Below are 13,562 nucleotides of genomic sequence, written 5' to 3'. Positions count from 1 at the left end.
GTTTAATCCATACCTGCATGGGAAACATACGTAAAATGACAACCCTGATACCATTTCCTTTCTTTTGCATTACTACTGTGACAATCTAATAGACAATTTCTAAAGATTAACGGAACTTGAAATTGGTAATTGGTTAGAACTCACAATTTGAAAGAGAAATTTGGTGCAGTTAAAATACCTGTAGGAAATTTGATTGAAAGTTGTCTGCTCTAGCAGTTTTTTTCTACAAACAGTTTCACTCTCTTAAAATCCACCCTTGAAGTACATTATGGATAGATCACTAATCAGTTTCAATCTCCTGGTAGATTTTTGAGCATTTAATCATTTTCAAATTAAATCTTCGGTATGCTACCACAAGTGAGACATGTTTTGTTTTTCCCACCAATGATCTTATGAGTACCTTTCCAAAATCACCTGCATTCTTGCACTCTCATGGTGTTGCATGATTTAACTAAATTCTTCCAAAGTTGTTAGAATTACTTCAGAATCACTATGCCTATAACTTAGGCATTTTGCAACAATTCTATGAATGTTATATATTCAGTTTGGAAACTGATTCTTTAGATATTCCACCAACAAAGCGACATCTTGTTAGATTGTTCTGTAGCAGAAACCAGCAAGATATTTTCAGCTGTCTTTCTGTTGACCCCCTCTAACATTAAAGAAAAAAATGTACAAGTAGCCATTGCATAGTCAGATGCACTTTGAACTTAGTGCTTCCAGCATTGTTATGTGAAAATATAATCTAACATGGCTATTCTGCTGTGTTGGTCACAGAATGTTATAAGTTTGCTTTGGTCTTGTTATAAAAGAGTATTCAGAGCAACTACAGAGGATGAAGTAATGCAGTCTGCAATAATTTCTTGTGTTTGTGTATACTGAAGTCAAGATGGGTTGAAAAAAGCATGTTTATATACAAAACTCTTATATGATAGCTACAATGGAACAAAGTAGCTGCCCTCAACTTCCTCCACCATGGCCTCAAGACGGCTCCAGAACCTGGCACCTGTATTCCTTATTGTGTTCCTAGAAATATCCTTGAATATCTTCATCTTGACCCTGATGTTGCTGTCTTTTTTGACTGCACTCCACATATACTAATCCATGGGATTACAATTGGGGGAATTAGGAGACTAGAAATTAGAGTTAGTGAAGTCAAAGAACAAGCAAAGTAGCTAGTTAGAAAATATCTATAAGAGACAAAAGTAGTAATTATATTGAGGAGTAATGTTTATTGCCACTTCAATATGTCTGTTTCATGGCAACTGACATTACTACTGTTTTTAACCTCAGCTGGTTATCGATGCAATCTGCACCCAATATATATTGCAAGCAAGGGAGCAAATCCCTACTAACTCCTAGCAGATGACAAGACCACCAGACCATACAGTTTTGAGCTATTTGTGCTTATCTTCAGTGATGGACACCCATCCGCTAGAGGCAGCAGTAATCCGCTCCAGCTCACAATGTATATAAAAATAAGATCTGCTTGAAGATGGTAGGGGTTTGCTCACCTGCTTGCACCAGGTGCAGATTGCATCAATAACCAGCTGGAGGAGGCTCCTCTTGGGGTTAAAAATAGTAGTAATGTCAATTCCTACAGGACAGCCATATTGATGTGGTGATAAACATTACTTCTGAGGTCAAGGAAATTCTCTGACAACCATTTCTGACTCTTTCTGGAGGTATGGCAAGGAGATAAATCCTGCTGCCACTCATAAAGCTTTCAGCAGCAACCATCTCGAGTCAAGGATTGACTACAGTCTCCAGCTGCTTCACATAGCTGTCTGAATTGAGCCTAAAGCCCTGTTCAAAGATGTGGAGTGGCCTGACATCACCCTCACTGGAGATAAACCCAAAAGCCATTGCAGTTTGGGGGAACTTGGTTTCATGATATGTGTGATATCACATGGATTGTAGGAAAGCCACTTGTTTTTCTGGGTGTTGTGCAACTGATCCTGGCAAACGTTCTTTTCATCTGTGAACCAGACCATCTCTAACTAAACAAGATTGTTCAGAAGCATCATTGCCTTCATCAGGCAGTTCTCCTTGGCCATCAGAATTCGCCTCTTGTACAAACGGTAGAAAGCCAGTTTCATGGTGGTGACTTCAACATCCATCTTTCACTAAAGCCCAGATTCCCTTGCTCAGATCTTCTATCACCTTGTCCTGAAGTTGCTGGATGAGTTCTGGTGTGCAGACACAATCAGAGCGACTGTTGTGTCCCTTCCTGCTAGCTGTAGCTTTGAAGTTTCCCTTGCAGCTATCCATGTTATGCCTTAGTCTTCAGTGTTCACTGAACATTGGGCAGTATTCATGATGTTGGCATTTTAATAACCAGTGCAAATCATTGTGATGTTGGTAACTCTATTTCATTATTTAGATGACTTCCAGTACTCCATGTCAGGTAACTTTTTCTTAACTACCACTTTAATATTTATGCTCTCCAATGCCATTAACCATTCGCCAATATGTCAAGCTGTTCTTGAAAAAAGGAGACATAAAAAAATTGTCAAATCTAGCCCAAATACCTTGTATATCATTTAATTTCAATGCTAGTATGAGTTGGGTGTTTTACAGGAAACAAGCCAGAAGACTGTACCAAACTCCAAAGTTTGCTGTGGCTTGTTTTTTGCAGCTGGCTACCTTTCCTTACTCCAACACCTTTACAGAGTGTACTGGGTGCTTTTTGTGGCACCAGTGAAGTCACTACACATGCTTATATTTATGTGCTTGTTTACATCTGCACTCACTTGTACAAAAGTTGCAATATACTGGCAGTGCAGCAATCATTTCTGTCAAATCATCCACTCACTTTGCAACTTGGAAGCCACAAAGAATAATAGACTCCTTACTTGAAAATCAGGTAAGGACTAGCAACTGTAATGGCATCCAGCAGTAAAACAATGCCTCAAAAACATTTATCAAACCCAAAACCATATGGCTGGGGAGCAAGCTTCTTAACCATAGAACCAGGCCCATGCTTAAAGCAATGCCCTTATTAAAATCATATGAAAATTTCAATTGACAAATGTGTACAAACAGTACTTACAAAATATTACTTGTAGAAGCACTAGCCTTTTATATTTAAGATTAAAAGATTATATAGTGCAAACCCTCTATGTTAAAACCATCAAGTGTAGTAAGAAGTTTGCTTCCCAACCTCATGGTTTCAGGTTCAGTCCACTACATGGCACCCTGGGCAAGTATCTTCTACTATAGGCCTTGGTCACCCAAGGCCATGTGAGTGGATTTGGTAACAGAAAGAGACCCATTGTGTATGTGTCCTTTTATTTGTCCCCCACCACCCCTTGGTAATGTGCTGGTTTGTTTACGTACCCAAACTTAGTGGTTCAGCATATGGCATCCTAGATAAAATGTATTTGATGTGCAATGGCCATAAGAAGAAACCAAAGCAAAATAATAGTTTTGGCTCACCAAGAATTTACTTCTTTAAATGACGATTCCTAACTTTGGTTCAAAATTTCAAATTTAGAATGAAAGAAAAAAAAAAGAAACTGAATGAGAGGTAGATTCTATATTTTTCAAGGAAGTGCTCCAGCATGACCACAGTCCAATGACTGAAACTAGTAAAAGGGTAAATGGAAGAGCCTAATTGACTTCCAATGTTTTGGGACTTTGGACAGTGCCAGTTGCCTAGTTTCCATGATATATAAATGACTGAGATCACATTTCACCCTAAATGAGACACCAATCCATCATATGGTTACTTATTTATAGCTGAGTGAACTGGAGCAAAGTGAAAAAGACATGTTTTATTGAAGAACACAATGCACTGCCATTTTACTTGGCTTACAAATAGTTGTAACTAGATACTGCATGACCTTCAATCACAAACTGCCAACCTACTGCCTTTTTAATAATAGAGATCGCTGAAATAACTGAACACAAGTTTAATTTTTTTCTCCATTATTTTATTCACAAAAAAAAAAAAGAGAGAAAAGAACAATATCAACAACTTATGCAACAATTTTCCAGAAATATAACAATGGTTGTATCAGTGATCCAAGAAAAAACTATGAGTTGATCTAAGTCATATCTTATCTCTAACCAATTCTACAAAATTTCACAAATAGAAAGGTGAAATTAATCACAATCAGAGTTTTTTCTCTTACAACACACTTTTCTGATTATGAAAACGTTTTGATAAATTCCTTGAATAAAAGTCCAATGCAATGTATTGGCAGTTAGATACTCCAAGAGCAGAATGTCAAGATATTGCTTGGAAGACTAACCTTTTGAATTTTTCATTTAATTCTTGGGGAAAAAAAAAAATTTTTTTTTCTAATAATACAGTTTAACTGAATTAACTGCTGTAATTTTTAGTTTCATTTTAAACTATTTCTTGAGAAATTTTTTATACATTATATATTTGGAAAGGCTTTTTTTAAAGAGCTTTGCAAATTTACAAATTAATCTACATTTTGAACACATACACCCACACATATATATATACACACAAACATGTATATGAATGTGTATATATATGCATGTATATATGTGAGTGTGAGTGCGTGTGTGTGTGTGTATATATATATATATATATATATATATATATATATATACACACACACACACATATAGGGAGACACAGAGAGTAACCTTTAAATTACAAGAAAAAGTAAATCTTTACTTTGATTTTTAACTTTAGAAGTAAATTCTAAATTGAGTTTCCTTTTTATTGAAATTAACTAGTTTCAATGGAATTCAATTCTTTCAAATGCAAACATGAAAAAAAAAAAAAATAAATCACATTTTTCAATATATACATACAGAAGACAACTTTACAGATATTTTCAGAACATTATCACTAAGCTGATAATAATTCTACTAATAACACAACACACCTCCAAAACAAAAAAATAACAGTAACAAACTTTTGTAATTTATAGTATCGCTTGTTCTGGTTTGATCCTTGCAGCTGTATAAGCCAATATGAAACATTCTTTTGAGCAGGGACTAGAATTCTAGCAGTAGGAATGTTAAGAAGGTATTCTTTATAGAAAGAAGAAAGAATATTATTCAGTGGGCCAATATGGGTTGATGATACAGAATGAAAAGACAGAGAATGTACAGCTTTTAAAATATTATTTACAAGAGATTTACGATGAAGGTGTTCTCTTGATAAAGATGTAAATTAGATGCAGCTCATTCACCATTCCATGAAGACTCATCAAGTTAACACAAATTATTTCACAATCCAGATGAAATTAATTAACCCTATAAATTAGTAGTGACAAAAATAATTTTTTTGAAAAAAATCATTGCTAAATGTTTTCAGCAGTACAAAACATATTAAGAAACTAAAAGCAAAAAGGTAAACAATTAGCATTTTATAATTAAGCAACTTATATTAACCTAAACCTTAGAAACAAAAAACACTAAGATATATATATATATATATATATATATATATATATATATATATATATGACAATACAGATTTCATATTGAAAATAATTTAAATAAATAAATAAATCTCAGTAAAAAAAAAAGTAATTCACTAAATTTACCAACATGAGAAAACAAATTAAAGATCAGATAGTTTTGTGAAATTCACAGAATTTAATACTAAACCTTGATTTATGAAAATATCTCTAAGGTGTTTATCAAGAAGATCTATTTTGTTTTTTTTATATACCTAACAATTGAAACTATTGGAACTAAATTCGTCTTTGATGTTATTGTATTAAGATTGTTTTGTTTTTGTTGTTTTTGCTTGTTTTTAGATTTTTAGTATTAAAATCATTTCAAACTCTATCACTCCATTACTGGTACTGAAAACATTTTGCCTTTAGGGTCATCGAATCTATCCATAGTTTTGATATCCATAATCATACACAGACCAAATGCAAGAATCATACCAAGAATAAGTGTACTAATCAACCCCATCCAAATACCAATGGAAAAGAAACCTGTACAATCCCACACATTGTTGGTAAATGTTCCATTTCTCCCATCAAAAGGCTGAATCTAAAAAAAAAAAGGAAAAAGAAAAACAATGGTAAAAAAATTAATTTCCAATAGAAAAATCAATCAATATCAATTTAAACACATATATTCTAATTCAAAATAAATTAACCTTTTAATATTTAATCCAGTCCAAATATTCTACCTTGTTTTATGTTAAAACTGATGAGATCCAACTACTAAAATCTTGAAGCTACAAGATAATGTGTGATTAGTTCAAAACAATGTGAATAAATAAGCAATTCATTTGACAAAGAAATCTAGATGCAAAAGGGTTAAGCAACCATTTTGTTTCACAACTGTCTTTTTATGAATGTTGGGCCACACGAAGGCGATAAGTGACTGAGACCTTTGGCGATATACAGTGCTTGAGAAGACTCATTTAGCCAAGTGAAATCGTAGTTGTGGCTGATGCCAGTCACATAACTGGCACCCATACCAGTGGCATGTAAAAAGCACTCATCGCACCCTTGGAGTGGTTGACATTAGGAAGGCCATCCAGCTGTAGAAACCGTGCCATATCAGATTGGAACCTAGTGCAGCTCTCCAGCTTTCCAGTTTCAGTCAAACTATCTAACCCATGCCAGCATGGGATGAAGTGGGCTGTTCTTTTTATCATCTAAGACAATTGTTGATGTTTAGCCCAAGGACAGACTTGATCAAGGAAATTGGTAATAAAATATATAACAGCTATGTATTGTTGTTTAGCTCTAGGTCAACTCTGATCAAGCAGGCCAATGGCCAAAAGTGGGGCAGCCATGACCATTCTTATCTATTATTCAGTGTTGTCACCTCCCTAATCCATGTTATCTCCCTTTTTTTTCTTTTTTTTTTTACCAAAGGCAACATGATCAACAGTTCTAGAATAGCTGCACCATGTGTCTGTCTGTTGTAAGAGGTGACTAAAAGGATTGGTGACAGGAAGGACATCCAGTTGTAAAACATTGAAAAGAAAAAAAAAAAAACTGTCCAACCCAATAACCTATTTTACTACTCAGTCATAACACTAAGTTATGAGAATATTTCAACTTACCTGTAGCCCCTTGATTTCAACACTAATTCTGCTGCTATTTTGACTTTCACGCAACAATATCAACTTAGTACAATGATAAGAAAACACTTTAGGGGCTGAGATAAATTGAGCTTTCAAGCCAGGAGTGTGAGTTGTTCCATTCAGTTCATATTCCACAACAAATGAATCAATGCGCCAGTCAGAGGAATTCAAGATAATATCAAGACTAGAAAAAAGAAAGAAAAAATGTTTTAATCAATGAATGTGATTAGTTTATGCTTTGATAATTAAAAAAATATTGTAGGACAATTTCTTTAAAATACCATATTCAAAGCTTACAGTTAAGACAACTGATTTCATCATCATCATCATCATCGTTTAACGTCCGCTTTCCATGCTAGCATGGGTTGGACGATTTGACTGAGGACTGGTGAAACCGGATGGCAACACCAGGCTTTCACATAAATATAAAACAAAACACACACACAGGTAAGGCGGTGTGATTAGGAAGTTCACTTTGCAATTAGGTGGTTTTAGGATTGATCCTACAGTGTGGCACCATGAGCAAGTATCTTATCTTCAGGTTAACCAATACACTGAGTGTAATTTAGATGGAAACTGTACAGAAGCTCTTAGTATGTTATACATACAAGTGCCTGTGCACACATGCATGTATTTGTACCTGTGTATGTTCACAATGACACCACCTTGGCAGCTATGATATTTGTCTCCATTAACCCTTCAGCATTTAAACCAGCCATATCTATCCCGAATCCTTTACTTGTTTTATGTTCAAACTGACCAGATCTGGCCCATCACACATACCCTACAATGTCATTCTAAAAATAAACAATCATATCATTGAAATCTTGAAGCAAATAGATAAAGCATTATTAAATCAAAACAATATGAAAGAATAAGTATTACATTTGTCAGAGCAATCTGAATGCTAACGGATTAAACAAAATGTCCAGCAACAATTTGATGAGATAAGGAATACGGTACCTTACTTGAAAAAACAAGTAAGAGTTGACATCAGGAAGACCACTTGGCCATAGAATAATGCCTCACTATGATTGTCCAAACAATCATAGTATAGAAAAGGCAGATGTAAAAACAATGATGAATACAATATTTTATTCAATAGTTTTAATTTTAAAAAAAAATCCAGAATCATTTAACTACAAAACTGTAACTTACTTAAAAGTTGCACTGAAAGTTGGAACTGTAGACTGCAGTTGGAATATATAACTGAAAGTTGAAAACAAGATTTAGTATTTTATTTTCTAGTTAATGATTTAATATAAATTACACAATAAGCTATACAAATATTCGCATCGCACAATACAGCAAGCAATGTAGTAGTAGCAGTGGTAGATGCTGTAGAGATTTGGGGTAAGGATTTTGTCATATTTAGTGTATAAATCTTACATCTTCTGTTGTTGATAAAATAGTAGCAGGTACATTACTTGCGTTGAGTAAATCAATTACAAATAAGTGGCTTTGAACCAGTGTAAGATATGAATACATTACTCAATACAGGTAAAATATAAATCAATTTCAATGAAAAAATCTGATTAGGAATATGACCAAGACAAATATTCACTTGAAGTGGCTACAAAATCTTAATATCAGAGAAATAACATTCAGTAAACAGCACAAACAATATACACAAAGTACAGAGGAACTTCTAGAAGATAGACAGACAAGCAGAACTATAGATGCACTGAAGCAGCTTAAAAGTAATGATTAACTAGGAACTGAAGACCATCAAATGCTCAGCTGATTCATCAAAAAAGGTAACTAATTGTTTCCTAGGTTGTATAATTAGTGCTTATGGTAAAACTAATAATAGAATAGTAACTAAGCTTCAAGGGTGATAGAGATGAAGTTTTGAGAACATATACTTCAGAGGACAACAAAAAGTTTCTATTCTGTATGAAAGGAGAGATTCTATAGAACAAGTACGAAATGTAATGAGGTATGGCAGTAAAACATACCCAGGTTATATAAAGGACTAGCTGAAGCCCTCTGCAATGCCTGGTTGCTGAAATTTTGACCCTTCATTAAGTAAGAGGAAAGAGAACAAGACTTATGGTAAACCTGTCCCTAAATGTTAAAATTTGGCATCCGCCCTTCTTGTACAAGGCCTCTAGTACCAAAGCAAGTCTCATCTTTGGTATGGTTTCAATAGCTGGATACACTTCACAATGCCAACTTTTTTTACACTACACTGGGTTCTTTTTTCAATGGTACCAGCATTAGTGAGGTCACCATGTAACTCACAAGATTAACGCAGCTCCTCAACTGAAGAGTAAAGGGGGAGTAGGTGGTTCTATAGTAGGTGTTGAGAGCTGAAAGTATGCTAGAAATGACAGGAACAGTTTGCATGAACCAATCAGAATGCTTTCAATAGAATGGTCACTGCCAAAAACACCCAAGATCTAGATGATGGTGTTAATATCATTTTTCTAACTATCAGTGTTATTCACCTCAACAATATCTAAATCAAATTATTTAGCAAGGTATGGAACATTAAATGATGATGATGTATACCGTCAGTACTTGAAAGTATTATTTTATGATTTCTAATAAAGAAACAAAATGGTACACCACAAAACATTTTGCCTGTCACATTACTAATTCTACTCTTTATTCTACTGAAGATAAATTAGATACTTACCTTGCTGATCTGTTGTTACATGTAACATTATGGGAAGTTAAATTGGAAAATTTATATTGTGTTACATTGTTGCCTTCAAATACATTCAAAGAAATACTTTGGGCATAAAAAGGACAAGTGGGATAAGGTAAATAGATAGGGGTTGAATTTTGGTTAGCAGGTTCCTTGGCTTGTAATAGATGACGTCCCAGATAGTTAGACTCAGCAGCTTCCTGAATGAAGAATAAAGAAAATAAATTTAAGATCATAATGCATTCTTGAGAGAAACATGGCAAAGAAGTTCACTTCTTAACCACATGTTTTAGGGTTCAGTTCCACTATATAGCACTTTAGGTGTCTTGTACAGTAGCTGTAGCCTGACCCAGAACCTTGTGAGTGGACAGAAACTGAAAGAAACCCATTGTATATGTGTGTGTGTGTGTGTGTGTGTGTGATATTGTCTCCTAGGCTTAACATTGTATGATGGTCGTAAACAAGCTTCACCATAATACAAACATTGTCCTTGGTTTCCAATCTTCTTTAAGAAAACATGTTAAGTTATGGAGAAAGATTACCTTAATTGGAAACAGGTAGAGGTTGGCATCTAGCCATAGAAAGTCTACCTCAATAAATTCTGTCAAACCCATGCAAGCATGGAAAAGTGGGCATCAAAATAATAACAATGATATTTATATATGTGCATGACCAAATGTTTGAGATTCTATGATTGTCACTATTCAAATGAAGCAATGGTGATGCTGACATTGTGACTAGTTGTTCTGCACTTTCAGAGACATTCGGATTAAAAATATCTTTTACTTGAAAAATGAGGAAAGACTGAAGTGTATCTGGACATAAAATCCTGCTCCCTCTGTGATGCCCATACACACCACGAACCACAAAACACATTTTCATTGCACACACACACACACACATACATACATACCCTATGGGCCATTCCCACAGGCGTGGTCCAGTTATTCGACAACTGGAACCAAGTTTTAAAGAAAGTAATCACAAGGCCTTATGCTTGAAGAGAGGTCAATAGCAGTAACAAGATAATATTTAGAACCAGGTCCAACAGAATTGTGCAGGGCTGAATATTTTTAGACTGTAGTCTTTCATCATATTACTGATGTTGGAATTGATGAGTAAGTTCTTAAAATTATACAAATGTTATGTTAATGTTAAAATAGTTCATTCAGTGAGCCATCAAAAAATTTAATTAGAAATACTTACAGGGTGAAGGAAAGACATAATTAGCTTAATAATACGATTTAATCTTAGCCAAAAGGCCGGGATAATGACTGATATTTTAATCATTACATAAAATACAGGAGACAACTCCAGTCATGTTTCAATTTTATAAAATGTTTTCAGTGATGAGAGAATATGTACAATATTATACATTAATTGACCTGAAAATATTAGTAGATTAATTTTTTTTTTTAATCACATAGGTTAATTATACAGCTAATGGTTACTGCAATTCAGAAATATTCTGTAGAAATTACCTTATCAGGAGTCATCCCAGTTAACACAGCTGAATAATGGAAGCCTCTTTGATTCAAATCTTTCAATGTCTTTGCAATCAAGTCATCTAATATAATAAAATGTATACAATGAGTATTGAAAAAAAATTATCTTAAAACTAAGATGCCATATTTTATAGTGTTACATTACATTTACAATGGCAAAGTCTTGAAGTAGTTGAAGATCTAGAGAGAAAAATGAATAGATGGATCTGATGTCTTTCGAAGCTGATCTAATAACCATAAAGTGAAGCCTTACTGCAGCAAATTTTTGTGCCTGGGGCAAAGATCTATAGCTCTATATACCTTGATTTTGTTGGTTGGCAGTAGGATGGACAGATATCCCACCATTCCCACATCTTGGTACACAAAATTTCATATAAGAAATAAAATTATGGTAATAAACATATTGCTTTACTTGACAATGTTTTGTTTCTTAACCATTTTCTAATGTTGACATAACAGACTGGAATTTTGCAAATTGGGAAATCTATATACATCGGAGGATACAGATAGTTGCTGTTTCTGTCACTAACTTTGTAAATAAAGACTATTTTACCAAAATTGATGCTAACAAACCATAATATATTCTGCTTAAGAGTTTAACAAAATAAAACCTCTTAACCACCCTTGTTTCTTGTATGGATGCAAATGGTATGGTTTAAGCATTAGAATTCTTGGTAAAAATTGCTAATATACAATCCTGTATGTTAAATAGAATTTTCACTATAAATAAAATTAATAGGAAAATCATGCCATTCAATGCAGTAAGTGACAATACTAGCCACAATGTGCCAGCTGTTTCATGGATATGACTATATTAACCATGGCATCTCAACTGTGTCATTAATATAACTGTTAGCTATGACATGCCAGATATCACATTAATATGACTATACTAGCTAGGCATGTCAGCTTTCTTCCTGACACATAATATGACAGACAATGAGCTCTGTTATCAAACAGCAGTCAATCAAAGGAATAAAAGATGACTTTAAGATGGACTAAAAACAAACATGGCCTAGTGGTTAGAGCAGCGGACTCGCAGTCGAGGGATCACAGGTTCAAATCTCAGACCGATGTGCATGTTTATAAGCAAAACACCTAAGCTCCACGCAGCTCTAGCAGAAGGTAATGGCGAATTTCTACTGACTCTTTCACCACAGCTTTCTCCCACTCTTTCCTCCTGTATCTAGCAGGTCACCTGTGACAGACCAGCGTTCCATTCAGGTGGGGAACCTATATGCCTATGAAACCAAGAAACCGGCCCTTATGAGCCAGGCATGGCTTGAGAAGAAACAAACAATAACATATATTGGTATGCATCATTATACATCTTATATTCTGTTTATATAAGATTTAATAAGCTTAACTGAATTAAATATCCATTAGGAAGAAAAAAATCTGAAATGGATTTAGATTTCATGTAGAAATAATTGAGCTTATATCTAATTTAAGTGTGCAAAAAGTAAAGATATTTTCCACTTATCATCTATCTACAAACATTTAATTACAGAGGAATGATTAGATAGAAAAATACGAATTAATAACTAAAAATGTTGTTTTTTGTTTTCTGTAAATAATATCAAAACAAAACATAGAAACCAATATCATTTCACAGTTCTTGATAAAATCTTTCCCTCACTTTGTAAAAGTAACATACCATTGTTTTTCAGAGTTACTGCTTCATTAGAAGATCCAATTAAATCAGGAAGGTGCACAAGAAACAAATGAGATTTGTCTGTGTTTAGCTTCATTGAAGCAATCTTTAGTGGATTGTGAACTTCTATAAAGTTGTCAAGGAATTTTTTCTTCAAACCTTCTACTGCAGCCATTGGATTACTGACTGATGCCAAGTTGGTTGAGAAGCTGTTTTCCATGAATTTCTAGAAAGTATCATATGAATTGAATATAAACTTTTTGCAATGCTATTTCAAACAAAATATACTATGTACTTCATTTAATTTTAAAAATAATCAAAAATTAGAACCAATTTAAGAAAATAATTCAACATTAAGTTGGTATTTGAAACATGACAAAATGGATCACACATAAAATTATGTGGAGAGGTCTTAGCCCAGATAAGAATACTATAAAAACAAATGATTTTTGTCACAACCAAGAGATAGTCTAAAGTGACCAGGTATGGGGAAAACTAAGCAGTAGTAAATAGTGTAGAGCAGCAAATGAATATAAAAGCAATAAAGAAAAAGGTGAATAGGATATTTATTTAAATAGTATTGTAAATGAATTTAATAAATCAAAAATCAATCAAGGATTCGGTTTAAATTAAGATAAATTTGATAAGGTATGTTTTAATTGCTGTTTGAGACACTGATTTATACAAAGCAAGTTATGTATTTGT

At 33.8% G+C, this 13,562-nt stretch overlaps 1 protein-coding gene across 1 annotated transcript in view; it reads right to left on the bottom strand.

Annotated features, from left to right (window-relative positions):
* Nucleotides 1–5,643: 5,643 nt before the first annotated feature.
* The window catches only part of LOC106870836 (V-type proton ATPase subunit S1), a 17,976-nt gene continuing 10,057 nt past the window's right edge, over nucleotides 5,644–13,562 (bottom strand). Inside the window, exons 4-9 of the mRNA XM_014917066.3 lie at nucleotides 12,861–13,083; nucleotides 11,180–11,265; nucleotides 9,687–9,898; nucleotides 8,204–8,254; nucleotides 7,025–7,229; nucleotides 5,644–5,994 (exon numbers count right to left, since the gene is read on the bottom strand). Of these exons, the coding sequence (XP_014772552.1) occupies nucleotides 5,782–5,994; nucleotides 7,025–7,229; nucleotides 8,204–8,254; nucleotides 9,687–9,898; nucleotides 11,180–11,265; nucleotides 12,861–13,083 (990 nt within the window). The 3' untranslated portion in view covers nucleotides 5,644–5,781. The remainder of the gene's footprint in view (nucleotides 5,995–7,024; nucleotides 7,230–8,203; nucleotides 8,255–9,686; nucleotides 9,899–11,179; nucleotides 11,266–12,860; nucleotides 13,084–13,562) is intronic.

Source organism: Octopus bimaculoides, chromosome 11 (genome assembly GCF_046866305.1).
Source record: "Octopus bimaculoides isolate indiv1 chromosome 11, ASM4686630v1, whole genome shotgun sequence".
NCBI lineage: Eukaryota > Metazoa > Mollusca > Cephalopoda > Octopoda > Octopodidae > Octopus > Octopus bimaculoides.
Note: the sequence above shows the minus strand (reverse complement) of the source record. Positions and strands in the feature narration are given on the sequence as shown.